The 26,730-nt window shown below is 42.4% G+C and overlaps 1 protein-coding gene across 1 annotated transcript in view; it reads left to right on the top strand.

Moving 5' to 3' along the window:
- The window catches only part of DDX1 (DEAD-box helicase 1), a 94,274-nt gene that overhangs the window by 12,189 nt on the left and 55,355 nt on the right, over positions 1 to 26,730 (top strand). Inside the window, exons 3-12 of the mRNA XM_082252488.1 lie at positions 946 to 1,009; positions 4,201 to 4,230; positions 4,887 to 4,983; positions 5,848 to 5,895; positions 10,144 to 10,227; positions 13,553 to 13,636; positions 18,692 to 18,768; positions 22,194 to 22,266; positions 22,346 to 22,422; positions 24,743 to 24,857. Of these exons, the coding sequence (XP_082108614.1) occupies positions 946 to 1,009; positions 4,201 to 4,230; positions 4,887 to 4,983; positions 5,848 to 5,895; positions 10,144 to 10,227; positions 13,553 to 13,636; positions 18,692 to 18,768; positions 22,194 to 22,266; positions 22,346 to 22,422; positions 24,743 to 24,857 (749 nt within the window). The remainder of the gene's footprint in view (positions 1 to 945; positions 1,010 to 4,200; positions 4,231 to 4,886; positions 4,984 to 5,847; positions 5,896 to 10,143; positions 10,228 to 13,552; positions 13,637 to 18,691; positions 18,769 to 22,193; positions 22,267 to 22,345; positions 22,423 to 24,742; positions 24,858 to 26,730) is intronic.

Below are 26,730 nucleotides of genomic sequence, written 5' to 3'. Positions count from 1 at the left end.
ACAAACAGTTTGCTGAAGACAAGCAGACTAAGGACATGGATTACTGGAACCATGTCCTGTGGTCTGATGAGACCAAGATAAATGTATTTGGTTCAGATGGTGTCAAGCGTTTGTGATGGCAACCAGCTGAGGAGTACAAAGACAAGTGTATCTTGCCTACAGTCAAGCATAGTGGTGGGAGTGTCATGGTCTGGGGCTGCATGAGTGCTGCCGACACTGGGGATCTACAGTTCATTGAGGGAACCATGAATGCCAACATGTACTGTGACATACTAAAGCAGAGCATGATCCCCTCCCTTCGGAGACTGGGCCGCAAGCAGTATTCCAACATAACGACCCCAAACACACCTCCAAGATGACTACTGCCTTGCTAAAGAAGCTGAGGGTAAAGGTGATGGACTGGCCAAGCATGTCTCCAGACCTAAACCCTATTGAGTATCTGTGGGGCATCCTCAAATGAAAGGTGGGAGAGCGCAAGGTTTCTAACATCCACCAGCTCTGTGATGTCATCATGGAGGAGTGGAAGAGGACTCCAGTGGCAATCTGTGAAGCTCTGTGATCTCCATGCCCAAGAGGGTTAAGGCAGTGCTGGAAGATAATGGTGGTCACACAAAATATTGAAACTTTGGGCCCAATTTGGACATTTTTTTTGGACTCACTGTTGTTTCCAGCGGTTTAGAAATTAATGGCTGTGTGTTGAGTTATTTTGAGGGGACAGCAACTTTACACTGTTATACTGTGTGTGTATGTATGAGTGTGTGTGTGTGTGTGTGTGTGTGTATATATATATATATATATATATAATATTAAACTTTACACTTGTACATAACTGCTACATGGGATTGGAGTCATAATTTTATGAAGATTCTTTGCTTAGGAGTAACCTGAATCCAAAATGGTGCTGCTCTATTCTTGTTTAAACACTTGTTTTGTTTTACTGCACAGCCTTCCTACTGACATTCAGGCGGAGTCTATACCACTGATTCTAGGCGGCGGTGATGTACTTATGGTAAGTTTGGTATCCTATAAGGCAGAGAACCCTTGACTAGTAATATAAGCTGTGCCACTAAACATTGTGCTAAATTTTTGTTGTCACATTATCCTTTTTATTTTTAATAGTTTAAGGTCAACATAAGTTAACTCATTAGTGCTCAGGTAATTTCTTTCCTTTCAGCAATTTATTTGTTTTGCTATGCAGGTATTCAGCCACTGAGAAATTCCCCTTTGAATAAGTCCTCCCCTTAATATCCCTTTATTAAAGCAGAGCGGCACCAAAAAGGGGAAGCTCCGCTCATTTGCCTCCTCCCTCCCCCCTCCGCTGCCACATTTGGTACCTTTTTTTTGGGGGGGCAGGTACCTGGTTTTGATAGCTTCCCACTTGGGTTTGCTGGTCAGCATACTTGGTCAGCCCTCTCTACTTATTTTGCAAAACTGTGCACTGATGTGGACATATATATGTTACAGTGTTTGTGCCAATGTGAGATGCAGAGCATGTCCCTCCTGCTCCTCCTTTCAATGAGTGTTGCTGACATGAGATTTGGTAATGCCACTGCTCACTTTTTCTGTGGGCCTGCTGGAGGGAAAGCTGTACTTGATGATCTACAGTGGAGGAAAATCTCTACTGCGGATCTGTGCTGATTTTATCTGCTTCTTAATCATTCCTCCCACTAGTCATCAGGGGAGCAGGTCTGACATGAAGAAACAAAGCCCTTCTCCTCCACCAAGATAGTCACCTTCACAAAAACGCTCTGCAAGGAATCTGGCATGGTAAATCAGAAGTGCAAAACAATAATCTGCAGTGAGCCTACAAAAAGCACTAGTGACTAGTCCTTTTTGCTTTTGCTTGACTTTTTTTTTTTTCTTCCCATGGCTTTCGATGTTTAGTATCCATTCACACTTGTGTGACTTGTCATGCAACTTTGGACATCAAAGTTGCATGACAAGTTCTTCCCCAAGTTTTCCAATGATTACTATTCATGTATGTGCGACTTAAAGTGTAACTACACTTTTTTTGAGAAAATAACATTTCCCTCTGGGTAATCTATGTACATTACAAGGGTTTTATCAAAATTTGTTGCAGATTTCTACCTTTTTGATATTCTGAAGAAATCCCTTTGTGTTTCTCTGTATCCATGTAGAAAAGTGAGCGGTTTTAGAATTATCAATCAGCTGTGCACCTGCAGGACTCTGAGGAAAGCTCCTGGGCCTGCACCCCTTTAGCCGTGGTTTCCTATTGGGAGTATCTCACCAAAAATTACATTTTAGTTGCAGGGGATGCCTGAGGTCCGGTTCACACTGATGCGATGCGGGAAGGCTGCGAACTCGCAGCCTGTTCCCGCATCGCACACGCAACCCCGGCAGTTCACACTGCCATATGCGATACGCTGGGGGTGTCAATGTAATCTTAACGACACCCCCAGTTTGATCGCATATCGCAGTGCGATCGTGCAGTTCGCACAGGATCGGATCACACAAGTGTGAACCGCTGTGCGATCCGATCCTGATGCGGCTGCAAAAATGCCTCCTGTGCGTGTTTGCTGCGGGAGCGATGCGAATTTAGCCATACAGTTTGTATGGCTAAACTCGCACCGCACAGCTGATCGCATGTAATGTCGGAGCAGTGCGCTCCGACATTACATGCGAACCCCGCACACGCACAAGTGTGAACCGGGGCTGAAATCTGATTTGTGTCTTGGTGTAGGCTTCTGGGAAAATCAGTAAGCCAATCAGCAGAAAATGATGTTTATGGGAAGCGTTCTGCATACATTCTATGTACTGAACACCTCCAGGTAGCCATATTGCATTGCACTTTACAGAAAATGACAGAGCTGAAGATTGAAAAGGAAATAACATTCAATTACAAAATGACTTGTGTTCCAAATGTATACACTATATTATTTTTTCTTTATTTGCTTTTTTTTTCTCCTATGAAAGTGGAGTTACTTTAAAGTTGTTCATGCACTACTTTGGTCCAACCTTCATTCAACTTGAGCACTAGACTTCAATGTTAACCCTAAAAATTGCGTGAAAGTGGTACCTGAATGTTATACAATGCACAGTTGTCCATTATTACTGGTCAAAGCCAAAGTCATATTCATGGTGCACCCATCCAAAGTCAGTGCAACTTTTGAGTGGTATAAGTGTGAATGCAGCCTTAAAATGTTTGTAAAACTTTACATTTGTCCACTGAAGTGACTAGTCTCAGGTGATGCACAGAGATTAAACCAATCTTCATACAAAAGTTGTACCTGTTTATCTGCAACCATCTCTTTCTGAGCCTCCAGCTGGCAGGAGGCGGGGAAGGAAAAAGTAACCAGTAATTACAGTAAGTGCTTTGGATTGTTGAAGGTACCCACTATAGAAGGATATCCTTCTTTTTTATTGCAAAGGATTTACAACCGCTTAGTCTTCTTTAAAGTAAGTTTCAAATAAAAAATTAATGGAGACAGGATCTCTGTCTCACATAAGAGCCCTACCTTCCTGATATTGATGCAAGTGTTTTCCATGTGCACAGATCAACATCTTTCTCCCTGAATTCATGACATTGGCATTCATCCATCTGGTGTCAATAGGAAAAAATGGCCGCTGTTTAGTTACCTCTGCTTCCTACTATATGATTGGTAACTGAGAAAGTAGCAATGCCTTGATGCTTTACCCTGTTGTAGGCATTTTCAGTGTAGAACTAACAAGCATACTGTAAAGCAGTAGGGCTTAGAGTGTTGTTCTTTCCTCTCCCAGAGGGATGTTCTACAGGGGATTACAGGAGGCTATATGTACTGCAAAATTTTATAAAAGAATATCTTATATTCTGTGTGTTTTATATTGCTATTTTGGGTTTGGCTTTAAAGATCCGCTTCTTCTAGAGCTAGTATGTTGTGCTTCGTGAGCACTACGTCACCTACTTGCTTTTTATATATTATATTGTGGAGATTCCAGGAGATTCCAGCAGGGAGGCTTTCATTCAGAAGTTTGTGCTCTTGTCCCCTCCATACAAAGACATTACAGTGTTGTCCCACCTGTTGCTGCATGATTCATAATATATCCAGTGTTATGGAGAATCATATGGAAAATGGGATTACCATTTGGATTTGTGATAGATGTATGGAAATGGGAGCTCTGGGGGGATGTAACTGATCTTCAGAAAGAATTGGTTTAATATGGGATCTATGATATTTAATGGCTTACATTTGTTTGTTACAGGCTGCTGAGACTGGAAGTGGCAAGACAGGGGTAAGTGTATTTGGTGCTGGTATTGTTTACAGTACATTTTTCCCTTGTACAAAGGATAAAAAAGGTGCTACAACTCTGCAAACGGGCGGACGATGCACAGCCATGCAACTATAGCATTGTAATCCAAATAGAAGCTCTGCAACACCATATAGTGCTCTTAAAATACTCATTTATTGACTACTCCACAGTAAACACATCCTATATACAGAGATGTTGATGCATTTCAGCCTTAATCATAAAAGATTATGACTAAGGCCAAGCAAGGCTGAAACATGTCAATATCTTTGTATATAGGATGTGTTTGCTGTGGAGTAGTCAATAAACAAGGATTTTAAGAGCACTGTATGATGTTGCAGACCTTCTGTTTGGATTACATTTTCTCCCATGTATGCTATAAAATCCTGTATGAAGAAGTTTGAATACAATGACAACAGGGTGGTCAGCTATATATCATGACTACCCTGTACAGGAAGCGATCTCCCTACTGGGCCCAGATTGCAGAAAAACTGTTAAAGTTAGATCTAGATCTGCCTCACTCCACCCAAGAGGTAGTTTATTTATGCGAGATTGTAATTTGTGAATTTTTATGTTTTTGTTTTTATTTTAAAGTCAGTTTGTGTCTTTTTAATAATTTTTTTTTTTTGTTTTTGTTTTAGGCTTTTAGTATCCCTGTCATTCAGATTGTATATGAAACCTTGAAGGATCATCAAGAAGGCAAGAAAGGAAAGGCTGCTGTTAAGACCGGCAGCTCAGGTAATTCTAAATGATTTAACAGCAATTCATCTGTTTTCTTTTTTAGCAGTAGGTTCCAGATTAAGCAAATTAAAAAGAATTAGTTAAAACTCTGTTTATCCAAAAATCTGACTATTCATTCTCTGTCTTAAATTGCTTAAGGCAGTGGTTCTCAACTCCGGTCCTCGGGACCCACCAACAGGCCAGGTTTGCAAGATAAATAAATTACATCACAGGTTATCTCATTTGCTGCTCAGTGATTGCAGTATTCTAGTCTGCATCTCCCCCAAGGTAATATTTAAAATCTGGCCTGTTAGTGGGTCCCGACGACCGGAGTTGAGAACCACTGGCTTAAGGGGTAAAGCGGAGCTGAATTCATCCATTTAAATTCAAAGCATGTGAACTGTCTCATCTAAATGATCATATGTGTAGCCCCCTGGCAGTTGAAACAGAGGCCAAGGTGGCAGCTTGCTTGGCTGAAAATGAAAGGAGGGTTTAATTCTATCTTTAAGCGGAGCTCCAGCCAAAAGGAGAAGCTCTGCTTGTCTGCCTCCCTCCCCGTTGCCACATTTGGCACCTTTTGGGGGGAACATGGTTTTGACAGGTAATCCTCCTGTCAGAACACATCCGCACTTTGTGAGGTTTCTGTACAAACATTGCATAGTTAAGATCTCGAGCTCCTGAGTTTTTTTTTTTTTTTTTCTTTCAGCCTGCTGGGTTGAGCGAAAAAAAACTTAGCATGCATGCCAGGTGTAAGTCCTAGGATTTAATGCAGTTCCCCCTATATTAATACACCCTGTTCTTGACTAATTTTTTGTATTTCAAATCATTTACAGTAATTAGAATATTATTAAATAAAACTGTACTTTTTTTTTTTTTTTATAGTGATGAATAAGTGGCAGATGAATCCATATGACAGAGGCTCTGCCTTTGGTAAGTATTTTATCATTTGCTTAGAATTAGGGACAAGCTTGGGTTTGGCCCAAACTTGGGTTCAACCTGAACCAATAAGGAACCAGTCACTGCTGCCCAATCAACTGTGGCCTATGCATTCCCTACTTTGCAGCTGCAGGGGCAGAGATGCTTGTGACATCATTGACCTAATATGGCCACATGCCTAAGTTGGGTCAATGACATTGGCTCCAGTTTCTAGAAGTTATCGCTTAAATCATTGAATGAGACTTACATTGTACAATGTGTTTTTAATGTTAAAGCTGAACTCCAACATTACTTTTAGTCTTGCTCAGTTGTAAAGGCTCTCCGCATGTACTAAAATTGGGTACCCTGATTTCACTGCACACCTTGAGCCTCTCACAGTGTGCATTGTCAGCACAGAAAGTAGGATATAGCCTTCCTCATTTACTGGCTGGAAGACATCCATTACCACCTAGTCTTTTCCTCTCCAGCCTGACTGCCCCTGGCCTGCTCCTTCCATTCATTGGACTTCAGTTCTTTCAATGGCGGATCAGCAGCAACTGTGGGCGTTACCTAGGGCAATCTTCAGATAAATGTAGCCTGTCTGTGAATACTCCTTTAGACTGAAATCTACCCCTCAAGGCACTCCGATATTTGCAAAAATCCTCCCTAGAACCAGCCTACTACTTGCACCAGGACTGAGGGCTCTTGAACAGAGTATTGAGGCAGGGTGCTGTGATTTTATGTACAACACCCTGCCAGCCCCTCCCACCAGCTATGATCTACCTGCATTGCAGTGAGAAGCACAAAGATGCAGTTATGACATCACTGTGTGACATCACCTCCTGTAGAACTGAGTGCTTGTTGGTAGATAGTTGTTCTGGGAATACGCAATCCATTTATTAAGCTTTCCCTCACACCTGAGCAGACCGTATTCCTGGTGACTTTAAATCATTTTTGTGTTTGTAAGCTTTGTGCAAGCACTTTTGCATGTGTATCAAGCTTCAGGGTTTGTTTTTTGGGCTAAGTAGAGTTCTTCAGGCAAAAAAAGTACATGTTGTTCATTGCACAGGCACTCCCATTAAAGTCTAAGTGGCCAGAAACCCCTAATTACGCTACAAAAATAACTTATGAATGTCTTTGAGCATGCAGTGTAGAGAGTACGAGTGGTTAAGCATTAAAATTTGAACAGGTACAATTACAGTCATTGGAATTCTGCTTGATGAGCATAGTCTGGTGTAGGGAAACACTACAAAACATGCTACTGGGGGATACTGTTTCTGTGTGGTGTAATTATTCAGGCTAAGAGATTATTCATATTGCGTAAGGGATTTTTTTATTTTTTTTTGGTATTTTTAACTTGATCATGCAAAAAGAAGCTATTCATGATGTCCCTTTTACAGCACTGGTCTCCAAATCGTCCCTTTTGCTTGCCTTATCTGTCCCTTGAGGTAATATTCCTGCCACTGCCACCAACAATGGGGCACTATTTATTCCACGGACACAAACAATGGGGCATAATTCCTTCCACTGGCAACAAAGATGGGGCGCTATTCCTCCCAATGACGCCAACTATTTTCCCCTTAATACCAAAGAGTGGGCATTGTTTACTCCCACTATGCACAGTCCAGCCCCCCTAAAGTCTGAAGGACACTGTCCCTGTCTTAAATTCATTTGGGGACCCCTGATTTACACCATCACAAAAGTTTTTTTATATGTGCATTATATGTGAGGTTGGAGAAGCCACACGGATCACATTTGCTAGGATGAATCTGCAGTTCCTCCCTTATAGCCTCTTAAAGCTCTGTTTTGTCTTGCAGCATTTTATCGAAAGAAAAGGTCATCAGTTATGATAGAAATATGTTGGCTCCTATTGCAGACTTGGTTTTAAAGTCACTCTGCTGTAACCCCCATCCTCTTGCTTCAGTGTTTAGGGAGTTAGAATTAACTCCACTCTATTATGATGCACAGAAGAGCTTTTTCAGGCCGTTCTCACTGGGAAATACCCACATACAAAAGGAGAAAGGATTAAAGTGCATTAGGATAAAAAAACTTCTCACTATTTCCCTCCCCACCTCACTGAACCCTCACCTGAGCCTGTCAGCTCCCGAGCTGTGCTGCCGCCTGTGTCCATAGACACACAGTGCAGCTTGGCCCCAACCTCCACTCCCTCCTCACATAATTTGATTGACAGCAGCAAAAGCCAATGGCTCCTGCTGCTGCCAGAGAAGAGGAGGAGCCTGGAGCACTGACGGGACACCCCAGAGGAGGAGGTTAGGAGCTGCTTTGTGCAAAACCATTGTACAGTTTGGGAAAGTACAACATGTTTGTTATTTTTCTAAAAAAAAAAAAATGCCAGGCTTTATAATTCTTTTAAAGCCATGTATTGCCAGACAGACCTGTATTTATAAGTGTTTTCTACCTTATTTGAATTTGATTAAAGCGGTAGTATACCGCTTTTTTTCCACTTTTAACTACAGGTAAGCCTATAACAAGGCTTACCTGTAGGTACAATTAATATCTCCTAAACCGGCACGGTTTAGGAAATATTTGCACTGCATGCAGCCGCTCACGCGAGCGGCGCATGCGCTCTAAAGGTCCGGCGGACCTTCAGCTTTCCTTGCCGGAAAATGACTCCCGCGCGCATTTGCGGGATTGACGTCATCGCGGCTCCGACCAATCACTGCGCCGGAGCAGCCGAACACGGAAGAGACGCCGAGAAATCATTTCAGCTCCCACAGCGGTGTCCGGGGCTCCGTGTCGGGGCTTCGTTCTAAGGTAAGTAATACATAATGAGCTAGTAAGCGATGCATACTAGCTCATTATGCCTTTGTCTTGCAGGGTTTTTTTTTTTTTTTTTTAGGTTTACAACCGCTTTAAAGCGGAGTTCCACTGGCTTTTGTGTTTGTTAGAAGTCCGCAGCTACAAAAAGTGTAGCTACTGACTTTTAATAAACACGCACTCACCTGTCCCACGGTCCAGCAATGCGGCCTGTGGGAACCTCAGTTCTCTCCATCCTCTCTCCGTGGTGCCGGCATCTTTAGTGTGGTCACCCAGCTGTGACAGCTTGCGGCTTCAAAGCCGGGTGTGCACTGTGCATGCACGAGTCGTGCTGCGCGTCCTGAATGGCCAGGCAATCTTCTGGGAACTGACTGAGGGGGAGAGGAGAACTTCCGCCCGAGCTGCCTAGGCAGCCCGAGCAGAAGTGGGAGCGGGTACCTGTCAAAACTAGATACCTGCTCCCCCACCTAAAAAAAAAAATGACATGCCAAATGTGGCATGTCAGGCGGTCAGGACCACTTAAAGCAGAAGTTCCACTTTGAGTGGAACTCCGCTTTAAGCATGCAGCCATTGAAGTCATATTGTGCGACCTGCATTTTTTTTATCTGAAACATTGGCAAACTTAATATTGAACCTCAAGAACCTACAGGTTTTAAGAGAAGGTATTGGGTTGAGGCTATCATGGACTTTCATGGTACTGCACAAAGGCTTAACACACAGCATAAGTATAAAAATATAATTTATTACAATAATTATTCACCTAAATAAACATACATCTAAAGGAAAAAAGCAAAATAGCATGTGTTGTGACACTCGCTGACTATAAAGACACAGATGCAGTGACACCAAAGGCCTGCACTTTCAAGTTGTCACATAACCTCTGTATATCCAGCGTTCGACATGTTTTGGGGATGAGTTTCCGCTTCTTCAGGAGCTTAATGTGTTGTGTATTATAGAGAAGGCATAAACTTTAATTCTATAAACAAGAAAAAGAAGACAGTTATAACATTGACAGATGTAAAAGAATGTAGTATACTGATTTGGTTACAAAAACTGCATGTAGTCTTACCCAGGATGTGTGACCAAGTGTGTAGACCCGCAGGTAGGAGTTTTTTCTGGCGAATGTGGGAGCACTACACCAGGGGGCGCACAAGTTCACAGTCTGGTTACGAGTAATTGGTGTCATGGAATAAGGCCTTATATATAATTATAAAGCAGAGGGAGTAAAAATTTGTTTTAGGTTTTAAGACTAAGGCAGCTCCCATGTGTCTTTAATGACAGATACATAAAAAAACTGTGTGGACATTCTGACCAGCTGCAGAAAAAAAATTTTTCTTTTTGGAAGGAATTTAGTTAACAAATTGATTTCTTATGTTTTCGGGAGTTGTTTTTTTTTTATTTTATGCATTCTTTATTTATAAAAAGTTTTCACAATTAAAATAGTCGGAAGTTGCTTTTTTAATTTTTTTTTTTTTTCTTATACAGCCATTGGTTCTGATGGACTTTGTTGTCAGAGCAGAGAAATGAAGGAGTGGCATGGATGTAGATCAACCCGTGGAGTCAGCAAAGGTAAATGGAGCCAAAGAGCACTACTGATTATACAAATAAAATTATAAAATGACAGGTACTGAAGATTCCTTTTAACATGGTTAAAGTTTGTCGTATCTTTAAATTTAGTGGCTGCATGAGTTTTCTTTTTCCACTTTTTTTTTTTTCACTTGGTGATTTTTGCCAATAACTCACGTCCTGTCTTAGTATGAAATCCCTCACTTGTACCATATGACTACTTCTCCAAAGATCTTTAGGACACCAAATGCTTAAGGTCTACAGAACACCTTCCCCAACACCTCATATCCATAAAAAGGGCAGAGAAGTTCTGTAGCTCAGTGGTAACCGGTGCAAAGCTGATAAGATTCTTTGCTGTAGAGGCACTGTGTTGTCTGTTGACTTCAAGAAGTTACAAGCTCACAAAATTTCTGACAGGATCAATAGGTATTTGTTTTTGTATTTATTGAAGAGATACAGTACTGTAAAAAAAACCTGTTTTCATTAGCATATTTAACATACCAAAAAGTTAATTGTTAGGGTTTACATACACTTTTACATCATCTGGCTATGGGTCTCCTCTGTAAATACTAGTACAAGGAGAACTGAAGTTGTTTCCCTTGCAAATGAATCCAGTTATAGCAACCACTGCTGTTAAATCAATGGGAGCAAGCATGAGTTTAGGCAGCTTGTTCGCACATCAAATCAGTAGGAAAATTACAGTTTTGAGATGCAGTCAAATGTTCCTTGTCACTGCCATGGCCTGCTGATTGGCCAAGCTGTGCATATTAAAAATTCTGGATTAATCCTCTGCATGCTGCTATATACAGTGGGTACGGAAAGTATTCAGACCCTCTTAAATTTTTCACTCTTTGTTATATTGCAGCTATTTGCTAAAATCATTTAAGTTCATTCTTCTTCCTCATGAATGTACACATAGCTCCCCATATTGACGGAAAAACACAGAATTGTTGATATTGTTGCAGATTTATTAAAAAAGAAACTGAAATATCACATGGTCCTAAGTATTCAGACCCTTTGCTGTGACACTCATATATTTAACTCAGGTGCTTTCCATTTCTTCTGATCATCCTTGAGATGGTTCTACACCTTCATTTGAGTCCAGCTGTGTTTGATTATACTGATTTGACTTGATTAGGAAAGCCACACACCTGTCTATATAAGACCTTCCAGATCACAATGCATGTCAGAGCAAATGAGAATCATGAGGTCAAAGGAACTGCCTGAAGAGCTCAGAGACAGAATTGTGGCAAGGCACAGATCTGGCCAAGGTTACAAAAAGATTTCTGCTGCACTTAAGGTTCCTAAGAGCACAGTGGCCTCCATAATCCTCAAATGGAAGATGTTTGGGACGACCAGAACCCTTCCTAGAGCTGGCCCTCCGGCCAAACTGAGCTATCGGGGGAGAAGAGCCTTGGTGAGAGAGGTAAAGAAGAACCCAAAGATCACTGTGGCTGAGCTCCAGAGATGCAGTCAGGAGATGGGAGAAAGTTGTAGAAAGTCAACCATCACTGCAGCCCTCCACCAGTCGCGGCTTTATGGCAGAGTGGCCCGACGGAAGCCTCTCCTCAGTGTAAGACACATGAAAGCCCGCATGGAGTTTGCTAAAAAATACCTGAAGGACTCCAAGATGGTGAGAAATAAGATTCTCTGGTCTGATGAGACAAAAATAGAACTTTTTGGCCTTAATTCTAAGCGGTATGTGTGGAGAAAACCAGGCACTGCTCATCACCTGTCCAATACAGTCCCAACAGTGAAGCATGGTGGTGGCAGCATCATGCCGTGGGGGTGCTTTTCAGCTGCAGGGACAGGACGACTGGTTGCAATCGAGGGAAAGATGAATGCGGCCAAGTACAGGGATATCCTGGACAAAAACCTTCTCCAGAGTGCTCTGGACCTCAGACTGGGCCGAAGGTTTACCTTCCAACAAGACAATGACCCTAAGCACACAGCTAAAATAACGAAGGAGTGGCTTCACAACAACTCCGTGACTGTTCTTGAATGGCCCAACCAGAGCCCTGACTTAAACCCAATTGAGCATCTCTGGAGAGTCCTAAAAATGGCTGTCCACCAATGTTTACCATCCAACCTGACAGAACTGGAGAGGATCTGCAAGGAGGAATGGCAGAGGATCCCCAAATCCAGGTGTGAAAGACTTGTTGCATCTTTCCCAAAAAGACTCCTGGCTGTATTAGATCAAAAGGGGGCTTCTACTAAATACTGAGCAAAGGGTCTGAATACTTAGGACCATGTGATATTTCAGTTTTTCTTTTTTAATAAATCTGCAACAATGTCAACAATTCTGTGTTTTTCTGTCAGTATGGGGAGCTGTGTGTACATTCATGAGGAAGAAGAATGAACCTAAATGATTTTAGCAAATGGCTGCAATATAACAAAGAGTGAAAAATTTAAGGGGGTCTGAATACTTTCCGTACCCACTGTACCCTTTATAGCAAACAGGGATTTTCAGTTCACATATATTGCAATACACGTTTAAGCTAGCCATATGTAATTACCCATCGTAATCCCTCTATGGCCAATCACTACTCTCCTCTGCAAAAGGCAAATGCTTCCGTGGATATAGTGCCAATATGGGGCAGATAGCAACAAGTTGGTTGCATTCGAGCTACAAGGTTTAGGTCTGGTCACTGACCTGCAGTGCAATAGAAATAAGATGTACCTGTGCTCAAATCCCAATAGCTTCTACATGTCAATAATCCATTTGGTTTTAAAGGAGTGTGACCACATTAACACTGGAAATTATGGATATTTACATACCCTTTATAGCAAACTTTGCAAAAACAAGGATTTTTAGTTCACTTACATTGCAATACATGTTTAAGCTGGCTAATTGCATCAAAGTAATCCTTCTATGGCCAGTCCCTACTCTGCCCTACAAAATGCAAATGCTCAAATGGATATAGTGCCAACATGGGGCAAATAGACACAAGTTGGAGGAGAGCTAAAGGTTCATGTTTGGCCACTGACCTGAAATGCAAAAGAAGTAAGATATACCATATGAAATGTTACACAAGCTGCGGGCCTGGGCATAAACAATCAATCTTTAGCTGGCCACATTTACGTAAAACAGCCATTGTTCTCTGCGGTCAGGCCTGATGTGACCTTTTATAGGATTCCATTGGTTTTATAAGTTCTCTACTTTAACTAAAGCTCAAAAGCTTTTGGCACTTTAAGTGAATATTGTGCAGCACTGCTAAACAAGTTCATTTTTAAAAGGGCACCGATCCTGAAATTTTAACCCAGTAGTGATGATTGACTTTATACTGTTCTTTGGAAATTAATACTTGTCATCTTTATGTTTTTACAGGGAAGTATTACTATGAAGTGTCCTGCCATGACCAGGGTTTGTGTCGAGTTGGTTGGTCTTCACTTCAGGCATCATTAGATCTTGGTAAGTGTGCTGTGTATGTGGCAACCTACATATTACCTTGCAGAAATGCCAGTTGGCATAACATGTTTTAAGTAGTCTTGGTTTCTTATTTGCGATGGATCTAATCATTAAGAGTTTTTTTTAATTTTCATCCATTTGCTAACATTTATATTCTCCATGTTTAGCATACCAGACAGCACCCATTCTGGTGATATGGTACATAATGGACTAGATGTTCTAGCTTGCTGGGTTTGTTTTTTTTTAAGGTGGCTCTTTAGGTCTGCAAATTTAAAAAGCTAAACAATTAAATATTATTTCCGCCGGGCAGCATCCCGGAATTTGGGCTGTGTAAACGGCAGCAGCCTGTCTCTGTGCTAAATTTACAATCAGGAATGATACATTCCCCTGGTGCTTTCTTCTCGCAGTGTCCGGCGCTTTGAAGAGCTTAAGGGAGAACCCATGAGGCGGTGCATTTTACCTCTATTTCTACTGCTGCTGCTTGTGTGGACGGGATGTGTACTGCTCTGATTACATGGGATGAATAGGAGGGCCAGCGGGGATCTTAGCAGTACACATCCCGCCCATACAAGCAGCAGCCATACTAAGATGCTCTGCCTTAGGGGTTCTTCACTAACCTCGGCAACATGCTGGAAACTGCAGGGGGGCGGTAGAGGGAGGAGAAGATGTCATTCCGATTGTAGATTTAACCCAGTGACAGCCGGCCAGAACAGGTAAGATCAGTGACAGTGGCTTTCAGTGTTCCCTTTAGCCTGCGCGCATGCGCGGGCGCGCAGTGTGAATGAAGGTCCCGCGCAAGCACCTATTCAAACCGCGCAGCCGCAGACGTGGCGGCCGTGTAGCAGAGCGTGCGCCGCGAGAGCACGCCCATTGTGTGACAATAGCGAATGAAAATTCGCTATTGTCACACGGATCCTCCTCCTGGCCAATCAGGGAGCGGGTCCTCCCGCTTCCTGATTGGCCGAAAGGCCAACTTCATGCCATTGGCCGAGGAAGAGGCGCCAGGACTCGGGAGTCAGGAGGACTGAGGAGAGGCAGGAAGCCGGGGAATGAACTGAAGAGAAGCTGCCGCCCGTGACCGTGAGGTAAGTGCACGGGGGGGGGGGGGTAGACTCGCGGGGGGAACGCTGGCATCTCTGCATTGATTTGGGGACAATGCTGTGGGCACTCTGCATTAATTAAAAACTGAAAAATTGGGTAACTCTATATGCAGCTTAACATACAGAAAAGGGTGTATTCATCAGTTCTGGAGGATCTCAATGAGGAACTTGCTTGCAGAACCATTACTAGACTCGGGACTGAAGAGTCTCTACATTGAAAGAGAAGACACTGGCATCTCTACATTGAAAGGGGGCACACTGGCATCTCTACATTGAAAGGGGGCACACTGGCATCTCTACATTGAAAGGGGGCACACTGGCATCTCTACATTGAAAGGGGGCACGCTGGCATCCCTACATTGAAAGGGGGCACGCTGGCATCTCTACATTGAAAGGGGGAACGCTGGCATCTCTACATTGAAAGGGGGCACACTGGCATCTCTACATTGAAAGGGGGCACGCTGGCATCTCTACATTGAAAGGGGGCACACTTGCATCTCTACATTGAAAGGGGGCACACTGGCATCTCTACATTGAAAGGGGGCACACTGGCATCTCTACATTGAAAGGGGGCACGCTGGCATCTCTACATTGAAAGGGGGCACGCTGGCATCTCTACATTGAAAGGGGGCACGCTGGCATCTCTACATTGAAAGGGGGCATGCTGGCATCTCTACATTGAAAGGTGGTACGCTGGCATCTCTACATTGAAAGGGGGCACGCTGGCATCTCTACATTGAAAGGGGGCACGCTGGCATCTCTGCATTGAAAGGTGGCACGCTGGCATCTCTACATTGAAAGGTGGCACGCTGGCATCTCTACATTGAAAGGGGGCACACTGGAATCTCTACATTGGAAGGGGGTACACTGGCATCTCTACATTGAAAGGGGGCACACTGGCACCTCTACATTGAAAAGGGGCACGCTGGCATCTCTACATTGATTGGGGGCAATGCTGTAGTACTCTGCATTGATTGGGGGCAATGCTATGGCACTCTGCATTGATTGGGGGCAATGCTGTGGGCACTCTGCATTGATTGGGGGCAATGCTGTGGGCACTCTGCATTGATTGGGGGCCACAGAAAAATGATCAAACGTTGACCGGTCCGCGGCGATAAAAAGGTTGGGGAGCACTGCGCTCAGAAATTTTTTTATTTGCTCAGCCCAGTAAAAAATTAGAGGGAACATTGGTGGCTTCCCTGCACTGCTGTGCTCGAGGAGACCATTTCTCTATTATACATTACTAACCCTTTTTTGTGCCCTCCTGACCCCAACTGTACTATGCCCTAAACTGCCACCCCGGCAAATCCAAGACAGTTGGCAAGTATGATATATTTAGGGGCGTGGATTTTTTTTTAACAAAACTACTTGTCCAATGGACTGAATCAGGGTCCCAATCTACTTGTCCCTCATGACAATCTACTTGTCCTGATAACATTTTTTTTTTTTTTTTGCCAGAATGGAAAATATGAAAAGTAGATGTTTTAAGGCAGAGGTGCTTTAAGGAATGTCTGGGGCTTTTAAAAACAAAAGGGGTTTTATGGCGGCTAAACCTTTGTTTTTTTTTTTTGCTAGAAAATTCCTTAGAACTCCCAAACATTTTTTATATATATATATATATATGTATATGTATGTATATGTATTTTAAAGCAGAGTCCCTAGAGAATAAATTGGTGGGTATTGCAATTATTTTTTATGTCACATGGTATTTGTGCAACAGTTTTTCAAACACATAAATATACTTTTTAATTTTTAATGCAAAAATACACAATACATAGAACGCATAACCGTATTTTTTGGTAAAATATAAAGCATGATATTACGCCAAATAAATAGATACCAAACATGTCATGCTTTAAAACTGAGCGTGCCCGTGCAACAGCAACAAGCAATGTCAATTCTTACTTTCCATAGGCGACACATTAAAAGCTTTTACAGGTTACCACTATAGATTTATACAGAAGGTTTGATGCTAGAATTACTTTACTTGATCTGATGATCGCAGTGATACCTTACATGTGTTGGGCGTTTGCTGTTTGCGTGTGTGCTGGACTGATACATATGTTTGCCTTTGCGTGTGAGCATTGGGGGATGGGGTGTTTTTAAAAAAAAAAAGTGCTTTACATATAAATATATATATATTTTTTAATAATTTTTATTGCTGTCACAAGGATTTTTAACATCCCCTGTGACAGCAATAGGCAGTGACAGGTACTCTATGACGAGATTGCTAATAGCATTTATAGGTAAAGTTGATCCAGAGAATATCCGATTTGCGCCTCTGGGAATCAGGAAGGAATTTTTGTCCCCTGCTGGACCAAATTGGATCATGCTTTGCTTTAGTTTTTTGCCTTTCTCTGGATCAGCTGTGGGTATAGGATTGTGTATATAGGAATGTATGATTTTTCTTTTTTTTTTTTTTAGGATTTTTCTTTTTTTCCCTTTTGTTGGTTAAACTAAATGGTCTTTTTTTCAACCAGACTATGTAGCTATGTTACATGTGCAGGTACATCAGGTATGACCAGCTCACTGAACGTCCTTATAGCTGTACAGTTTCTATCTGCATTTACTGTATGTGAGATCTGGGGCCAATAGGAATAGGAAGATCAGTGTGATCAAATGCTTTCCATTTCTTAAAATGGCACCATTTACATCTGGGGAAACCGGAAGTGATGTATGCTCATTGCTTCCTGTTTCCTATATCATAGAGGCGGACAGAGCGGTTCCAGTCTTCGTCCGCCTCTGTGATCAGCTGGTGGAAGCGTCGGCTGGTCGACTAGGTGTTCGGGTGGGACAGGGCAGCCCACAGAATGTGGTGGGGAACTTCCCCCTTCCTCCGCTGCTTGTAAAAACAATTCAGCAGCTAGTTATCCACTCGGATTGCTTTTACAGTAGAAAAGATTAAAGTGGGTTTTTTTAGGTGAAAAATATAGTATCCAATAGCAGCCACTAATCATCCAACGCAACTATAAGCCATGCTGTAACCTTGATATTCCAGGTGCTCTTTTATCTCAATATTGCCTTGGTTTGGATTGACTGACCAGATAGTTGTTGGTGTCAGTGGGAGGAATAGTACCCGGCCGTGATATCGGTGGGAGGAATAGTGCCCCGCCGTTGGTGTCGGTGGGAGGAATAGTACCCGGCCGTGATATCGGTGGGAGGAATAGTGCCCCGCCGTTGGTGTCGGTGGGAGGAATAGTGCCCCGCCGTTGGTGTCGGTGGGAGGAATAGTGCCCCGCCGTTGGTGTCGGTGAGAGGAATAGTGCCCCGCCGTTGGTGTCGGTGGGAGGAATAGTGCCCCAAGAGCTTTATAAAGGCAAGCAAAGGGCCACATCTGGCCCCTGGGCCACAGTTTGGAGACCACTGCTTTAGATAAATGTTAGATTTTCATCTAATTTATTTATTAAAGGAGAAGTATAACCAAAGCTGTTTTGGCTGTACTTCTATGGATCACAGGAGTGCAGCTCCTTCTGCACTTCTTTAATCCGTTTTTAGCTAACTGCAGGCTAAAGAGGGAAGAAGGGACGTCATTCAGCCAGTCCAGGCTCAGGAAATATCCCAACTTTGAAGTCCATCCTAAAGCCTGGACTAGCAGCTGGCTCAGCTTCCCAACGATCTGCTTAGAGCGTGAGCCAGTCCATACATAACCCCCTCCACAGCCCAGCGCTCCAGTGAGCACTGAAGGGGCAGAGCAGAGAGCCGGAGACGGACGATCACCAGCTCGCTGCTGGCTGAAGGCTGAGTGCTTAGGCGATGAGCAGTGTTTGTTTGTTCAGCTCTCGATCTTAGAGGTGGAGGGGGATAGATACAGCTGGGATTGATGCTGCACCCATCTAGGCAAGTTGGATTGTTTTTATTTATTTTTTTTTTTTAAAGCCCATACTTCTCTTTTAAATGCTCAGATTTCTTTTCATCCAGAGAAAAAACTAATATTGATTTTTTTTTTTTTTTTTTTTAGGAACGGACAAGTTTGGCTTTGGGTTTGGAGGAACCGGAAAGAAGTCTCACAACAAGCAGTTTGATAATTATGGGGAGGTAATTCCATTCTCTCTCTTTGTAGTGGGGGACATATATTCTTCATAAGTTACAAAACAGCGGGCAGTCTTGTTTATATGCTATTTACAAATTTAGAATTTTTTTTTCTGGATCTTTTTGTCACCTTTTGGAAATAAAAGCTTTACAGACTATTATATTTACTGTCATTTAAACAGTGCTGATATGGGACACATTGGTCTCTGTCTCTATGTAGCTTACAGAGCAATATGCTTACCTTGGGTAGATAAAACCCAAGCTCTATATCTCTTACAGTCAGATTATCTCTATGCACTGATTGACATTCTGATACTTCCTTAGCAGCAAGTAGTCCAGTCTACCGTGGTTATTGCTGTTCATGGTACTGGGCAAACAGTCTATGCAGCTCTAACCACACATTACATTTAGCAGGAAATGATTAAGGGCTGCATATATCTTGGACTTGAAAATTGGAGTTCTTCTCTTTCTGGGGGACATGCACTCCTTAGCGACAAATTTAGGCTATCAGAGCAACAGTGCTTCCTCGCAGCATGTGACCTATTTGTATTGGGTAACATTCATTTTGTGAATAGACCTAGGCTTTAAGTGCTGAGAGGTTTTATTGCTGAGAGCACACCAATCGGTGTACGAGGTGTAAAAATGTGATTCCTGTAATGTCCGCAGCGTGGCGCTATGGTGATGTTACACAGCCATTTGCCCGGAGCGTGTTCTGACATGTTCTAACTTGCACTTAAATTCCACATACAAAAAAGGAAAAAAATAGCCTTTGCAAATCTCCATGAAGCACCCTGGCTTGTGGATGTAAAAGTCACCCACAATCCAGTTGGCCAACAATAGTGGTGCTACTGCTCTCTACTACACCCACTGGGAAAAGGCAGAGGGTCTATAACACAAAAGGAGAGAGCAACTTGCCCTAGTGTAATGCAGTTTATTAAAAAGTGGCTAAAACCCATAACCAAATGCACTCACATGGTTCCATAAAAATAAGGCATCTCTCGATAATTGCCGTTCCTCCTCGATGGCCACTCTGGGGTCTGGGTGGTAAACACCTCCAATGAGGCCAGCTGACAGCCAGATTCCCTGGTAGCAAGGTGGGCGTGACTAGAAAAGGGAGGCCATGCCTCTGAAATGCATTGTGGCAACCGCTACATGCGTTTCCTCCTGTCTGCCTAACCCCGTGTTGCGGTCTTTTGACTATGGAGCGTGGTGCCTGCTGGACTGGGCAGATGCGCAGTAGCAGCAGCACGCAGAAGACAAAGCCGGCTCCTGGGAAACTTGGCTGTCAGCTGGCCTCATTGGAGGTGTTTACCAACTCAGACCCTAGAGTGAACTTTTTTTGTTTTTATGTCTGGCTTAACATTAAATTTTGCATGACAACTGGCAAAAGTGCGAGTGAAACTTTAGCTTTGTTACAACAGGCTTATGGTGAACATTAAAATCAAAGAACAAACACGAGCGCACCGGCCTAGTGCATTATCCTCCTATAAAGGTTTTATTGAATAAAAGGTCCTCAGGAAGGATGTGCTGGAACTGAAGAGAGTCCAGAGAAGGGCAACAAAATCAATTAGGGGAATGGAGGACATCAGCTATGAGGAAAGACCACAAGCATTGAACCTATTCTCTCTGGAGAAGAGACGATTGAGGGGGGATATGATATCAATGTACAAATACTGTACTGGTGGTGACCCTAGCATAAGGAACAAACATTTTAGAGAAAGGGAATACAATAAGACCCATGGCCACTCACTAAACTAGAGGAAAAACAGTTTAACCTTAAAATACGTAAGGGGTTCTTTACTGTCAGAGCAGTAAGGATGTGGAATTCTCTTCCATATCAGCAGGGAGCATCAATAGTTTCAAAAAACTATTAGATGGGCACATTAAAGACCACAACATACAGGGGTATACAATGTACTAACACACACACACATCATGGGTTAAACTGGATGAACTGATGTATTTTTCAACCTCACTAACTATGTAACCTCTCGGAGCGCAGGAGATTTTTTGGTTTGGTCTACTTTCATGGTGAACATTCAATGGAGAAATCAAGTGTTTTTTGAATAGCATGGGTGGTTTAGGAAGGGGCATGAAGATGTCCACAATGAAGCAGTGGGCAGCCTAAAACGCAAAGGACAGATGCGCAATGGTCAACCAACATTTTTACTTGGAAATTCTGAAAAGGTTCCAGGAATCTGTTTGGAGGAAAAGACAGAAACTCTGGCCTGCCAAGTGGATTCTCCACAACGACAGTGACCATTCACATGATGCCTTAGGTGGTTTGAAGATTTGAAATCCTCTCCTCACAGTGCTGATGGGACGTGCTAGTCAGATTCTGATTGATCAGTGCTGTCCATGTGACGCTGCTGACCAAGTAGAATGCCGCTTCCCTGTACACGCTGAGAGGTATCGGGGGACTACTTTTAAAGGGGACAACAGTGGCTAGTGCATAAGTAAACATTATTTTTTTATATATATATATATTTTTTTTTTAATAGTCCATTTATGGAATAAAATTTGGTATAATAAACCTCGTATATGGGCTTAAAGGTCTACGCTGAACACAAAGCACATGGTGAAGTCCATTATGCCCTGTTGGTCTGAGTCCACTGCTGGGTTCCAAGCACTCCAGGTTTTGTAGCATCTCCAAGTGACCTCAGCAATATCCTCAACTGAGTAGGTGGCTTGGAAAAGCTAAGATAGGTCTTAAAGTAATTCTAAAGGTTGTCTCATTTTTTTTCTTTTAAAAATAAACATGTTATTCTTCGAGCATCCGATAATTTCTCCTTTTTGGTTCCCCCCTGCTGGCTGTCCTGGTTCTCCCTGCCAAGTGCCCTCAATAGCAAACCATTTGCTATAGGGGCGTGGCTTGCTCCCCCTCCACTCCACCCTCTCTCCTCATTGGCTCACTAGCTATGATTGACAGCAGCTTCCGCTGCTGTTAACAGAGAGGGAGCCAGGATAGCTGCTGCTCTCATGCACATCCCTGGATCGAGATTGGGCTCAGGTAAGTATTGGGGGGCTGGGGGGGAGCTGCATCCAGAAGTAAAAAAAATAAAAAACCTTCTGACTTTAGAACCACTTTAGACATTACAAACCAAGTCTGGCTGAATATGACGAATTATTACTAGCTATACCATGACCTAGATTAAGAAGAACCTTCACAGACACTCCCCGGGTTTATTAGAATATTTACTTTGATGCAAACAGACCTCAACACAATTATACCATATTTGCTAAAACTTAGATCAATTAAGATTAAATTAGACTAATTTTATCTTGTAAAGCGCATTGCAGTATTCTATGTAAACAATTATTGTCACGTACGATCTTACAGCTGAGTTCGCATTTTGTACCCAACGTTATTGTTCTTAGTGTAACAAATTGCTGCAAGTGGTCCATTTTTGAATTTTATTTTTCATTTTTAGGAGTTTACAATGCATGATACCATTGGTTGCTACGTGGACATAGATGGTGGTCGTGTAAAGTTCTCCAAGAATGGTGAGTGATTTCATCTTTTTATTAGGATTTGCTGTTTTTAGGAGCTTTTTGTATTTCATCTTTTTTTGCTTCTGTTTAGGCAAAGACCTTGGAAATGCATTTGATATTCCCTCGCACTTGAAGAACCAAGCAATATTTGCGTCATGTGTTCTGAAGGTAAGCACAAGGTCTTCCAGTCATTCCATTGTTGATGCATGAAAATCAAAGTTGCATGACAAATCGTACCCAATGTTTTCCAATGATAGCCATTCATATATGTGTGACCTAAAGTCGCAGCAACTTCATAGTAGTTCATGCACTACTTTGGTCCTGCTTTCATGCAACTTGAGGGCCACAGACTTCAATGTTAACCCTCCAAAGCTGCATGAAGGTCGTACCTGAATGTTAATACAACATTGGGTCGCACACAGCAGAGGGACAACAATTCACATCCAAGTCGCACCCATCCAAAGTTGCACGACTTTGGAGTCGTACAAGTGTGGATGGAGCATTATTCAGACTTACTCTAATGGTGCCACTGCTGGTTAGTGATCCACAGTACTAAAAATGACTAAGTTGTGTGCTTGGGATAGCCACGTGTAATATTAGCAGATGTAGCACACAAGATATCCATCTGTGGCAAGTAATGGAATTCTATAAAGATAATGGATGGCATTTATAGCTTCCGTTACCAACTCAAATGATTTTGTATTAGTCCATTACAATTTAGGAAAAGCCCATGTGTTTGTGGTTTTGGGTAGAGCGGGGAAGGATTAGAACTCCAGTGGGGTTTTAGAGAGATTTACTCTCTCCTGGCTACTGACAATGGTTTTACTAAACAGGAAGTAAGAAAAAATCTGCAACAGGGACGCAGACTGAAATAACAAAAAAAAAAAAAAAAAAAAAAAAAAAAAAAAAAAAACCTTCTCAAAGTCTCCTAAATAAAAGCATTTTATTTGTCTTTGTTGCGGTTGGAGAGTTCTGCTTACTTCCTGTCTGGTATAATTTTTTTTTATAGCAGGACAGGAACTGTGAAGAAATCTCTTAAACGCTTCGTTTTACTAGTGGTGCCCTCATTTGCACCGGTGGGTGGTATCACACGCTGAATGCAGTGGGGAGAATATTTTTGCTGTTCTGTGGCATCTGTATAACACTACCAGCTGCCTTTACAGCTAAAGGGGCAGCGGTTTGGGGGGGATTTAGGCTACGTTCACATTAGGGATGCACCGATCCAACTTTTTTGGTCCCGATGCTGATATTTTGCTTTGTGAAATCGCAGATCCCAAGTCCAATCCGGAAGTACTGTTTCGTGAGCTTATAACAAAATAATACTTCTGGATCGGTATCGGCAGATACCTTATAACAATTGTGCATTTAAGAGGTTAAACTTCCCTCCTGCGGCACACGGAATGAAACGATACATTGTATTCATTGTGTTTACTTAACTGGGAGACTGACAGGCATTTGCAGGAGGCTCTTTTTTTTTTTTTTTCTTTTCTTTGACAGCTGTTCTCTGCTCCCTCACAGCTATGTGAAGAGCAACAAAGGAAAGAGATACACTGCTCAAGGTAATAGGAAGCTTGATGACCAACAGCGGCGCTCGCCTCCGTGGACAGTCAATAAGGAAAAGAAATGGCTGCACTCAGATGTTGTCAAAATCCAGGTTTATTGGACATCCCAATGTGGCAAAAAAGTGGCAAGGTAGACGCGTTTCACACACTAAGATGTGTGCTTAATCACATCTTAGTGTGTGAAACGCGTCTACCTTGCCACTTTTTTGCCACATTGGGATGTCCAATAAACCTGGATTTTGACCACATCGGAGTGCAGCCATTTCTTTTCCTTATTATATGTGAAGAGCAACACCGGATCTGTTAATTTTACTGATCCACAGATCCAGCTATTATAGCCATATCGGATCGGTGCATCCCTAGTTCACATCTAGGCGTTGCTATTTTATAGGTGTTTTTCAGGCGTTATTATAGGCGTTTTGATAGGTCTTTTTTCAAGTGCTTTACAGGTAAAACGCTCTATATCGCCTTTCCAGCGTTTGCATTAAGTCTATGGGCCTGTAATCTGCCCAAAAAGAAGCTCATGTACTTTTTGGAGCATCGGGAGTTTTACCTAAGGCGTCGGAGCGCTCAGATGTGAACAGGGGCCATTGAAATGAATAGGATTTGTCTTGTTGGGTGTTTTTTGAGCTGATCCTAGAGCTGAAAAACTCCCCAAAACGCCTACATGTGAATGTAGCCTAAAACCTCTCTCAACCATACCAGTGCCTAATTGGAAGGATACAATTAGCCTAATGGAGCCCTGGAAAGCCATAAAACTGAAGAATGGGTTCTAGTTTTTTCCCCACTCTTATCTAAACCGAGAAGAGTTTAGGTTGGACATACACTTTAAGTAGAATTATTTTACCATTGTTGATGGGTGACATAAATTCTTTAATGCAACATTATTATATCCTAGCTTATGTGGAACATTTTGGTTATTTCAGAATGCTGAGCTGAAATTTAATTTTGGAGATGAGGACTTCAAATTCCCACCCAAGGATGGGTTTGTTGCTTTGTGCAAAGCTCCAGATGGCCATGTAGTCAAATCTCAGAATGCTGGTATGTATCAAATTCAGCTTTTTTTCATATTCGGTCTTTCACTTTTCTAGGTTGGGAAATGAAAGCCAATTGGTTTGTGGCATAACTGTTCTGTTCTGCTGCTTCCTCTACTAGTCTGAGCTCTGCTGCACAATGGGTTGCAAAAGGCTAATGTAAAGGTAGATTTCAGGTACTTGCACACCTTTCATAAAAAAAATACTTTTGGTATCTTAACCACTTAAGATTTTACCCCCTTCCTGACCAGGCCCTATTTTGGGATTCGGCACTGCGTGACTTTAACGGACAATTGCGCGGTCTTGCGACGTTGTACCTAAACGAATTTGACGTTCTTTTTTTCCCACAAATAGAGCTTTCTTTTGGTGGTATTTGATCACCTGTGCGATTTTTTTTTTTTTTTTTTTTTTTTTTTTTTTTTTTTTTTTTTTTTTTGATCATGCGCTATAAACAAAAGAGCGACAATTTTGCAAAAATAACAATATTTTTCACATTTTTTTATATGAAATTCCCCCCCAAAAAATGTATAAATCCAATATTTTTTTTAACATTTTTGGCCAATTTGTTTTCTGCTACATATGTTTGGTAAAAAAAAATCACAATAAGCGTTTTTTGATTAGTTTGCGCAAAAGTTGTTGCGTTTACTAAGGGAAAGATTTTTGTCATTTTTTTTTTTTTTTTTACAAGTAATGGCGGCGATTTTTTTTTTGCGGGACTACGACATTGGGGTGGACAGATCGGACCCTTGACTGACATTTTTGACACTTTTGGGAGTACCAGTGACATTACTACAGTAATCAGTGCTATACATATGCACTGTTACTGTAAAAATGACACTGGCAGGGAAGGGGTTAACTTTATTGGAGAAGGAGTGGTTAAGTGTGTCCCTAGGGGCGTGTTTCTAACTGTGCAGGGATTTGGCTTTACATGTAACAGCAGAGATCTACGGTCCTACATAGCAGGACCATTGGATCTCTGCTGTTACACAGGGAAAAATGACAGGCGGCTTTGTTTACACTAGCCACCTGCCTTTCTACCTTCACAGCAGACGATCGCGAGTGATCGGCGGACATCGGGTCCGCCGGTCACACGCGCGGAGGTGTCCGTAAATGAGTGGGGGCCGGAGCGTGCCTCCGGCGGCGCGCGCTCGCCCCCTATTGGCTCACAGGCTAGTGACGTACCGGTACATCACTTTGCCTGGCCGGGGCTGACCACCGCAGTATATGTACTTGCAGCGGTCGGCAAGCGGTTAATAAATACAGAGCTGAATTCATTTGTCTGGTTTCTATCTGCCTGTAGCAGCTCGGCTATAAGCGTAGCTTTGCAATTAAAAAAATGTATTGCTCCGATCACTTGGTTGATTTAGTATCTATAAAGCGATAGTTTCCTGTAGCACATGATTTCTATGGAGCATGACAATAAGGGATGGATTTACCTAAATTGAAGAGTGCAAAATCTGATGCAGCTCTGCACAGAAACGAATCGGCTTCTACATTTTTTGTTAAAGTTTAATTGAACATGCTGAAGTTTGAAGCTAATCTCACCCGCAGCTGCACTTTATTTTGCCCTCTCCAGTTTTAGCAAAGCAACCCCTAACCGTGTATAAGGCCTGGTTCACACCTGTGCGTTTTTCAGTTCGTTTCCAGATTTGCAGAGAAGCAGTAGAGTCCATTTAACATGGTTTCCTATTGATCACTTTCACATCTCTGTGTTTTCCACCTGTGTGTTTTTTTTTTTTTTTGAAAAGGCCAGGGACTTTTTTTTCCTGCAACAGACTATATTTTTGGTTCCTTAGACTTCAATAGAAAACTATCAAAGTCAGTTCTGGCACATTTTTACTGGTTTCTCTCACATGACAACAGACACCTCCTAAAAACAT

This window comes from Pelophylax lessonae, assembly GCF_965119305.1.
Source record: "Pelophylax lessonae genome assembly, chromosome: 3".
Classification (NCBI taxonomy): domain Eukaryota; kingdom Metazoa; phylum Chordata; class Amphibia; order Anura; family Ranidae; genus Pelophylax; species Pelophylax lessonae.
The sequence above is the reverse complement of the archived record's forward strand: the minus strand, read 5'-3'. Positions and strand labels throughout refer to the sequence as shown.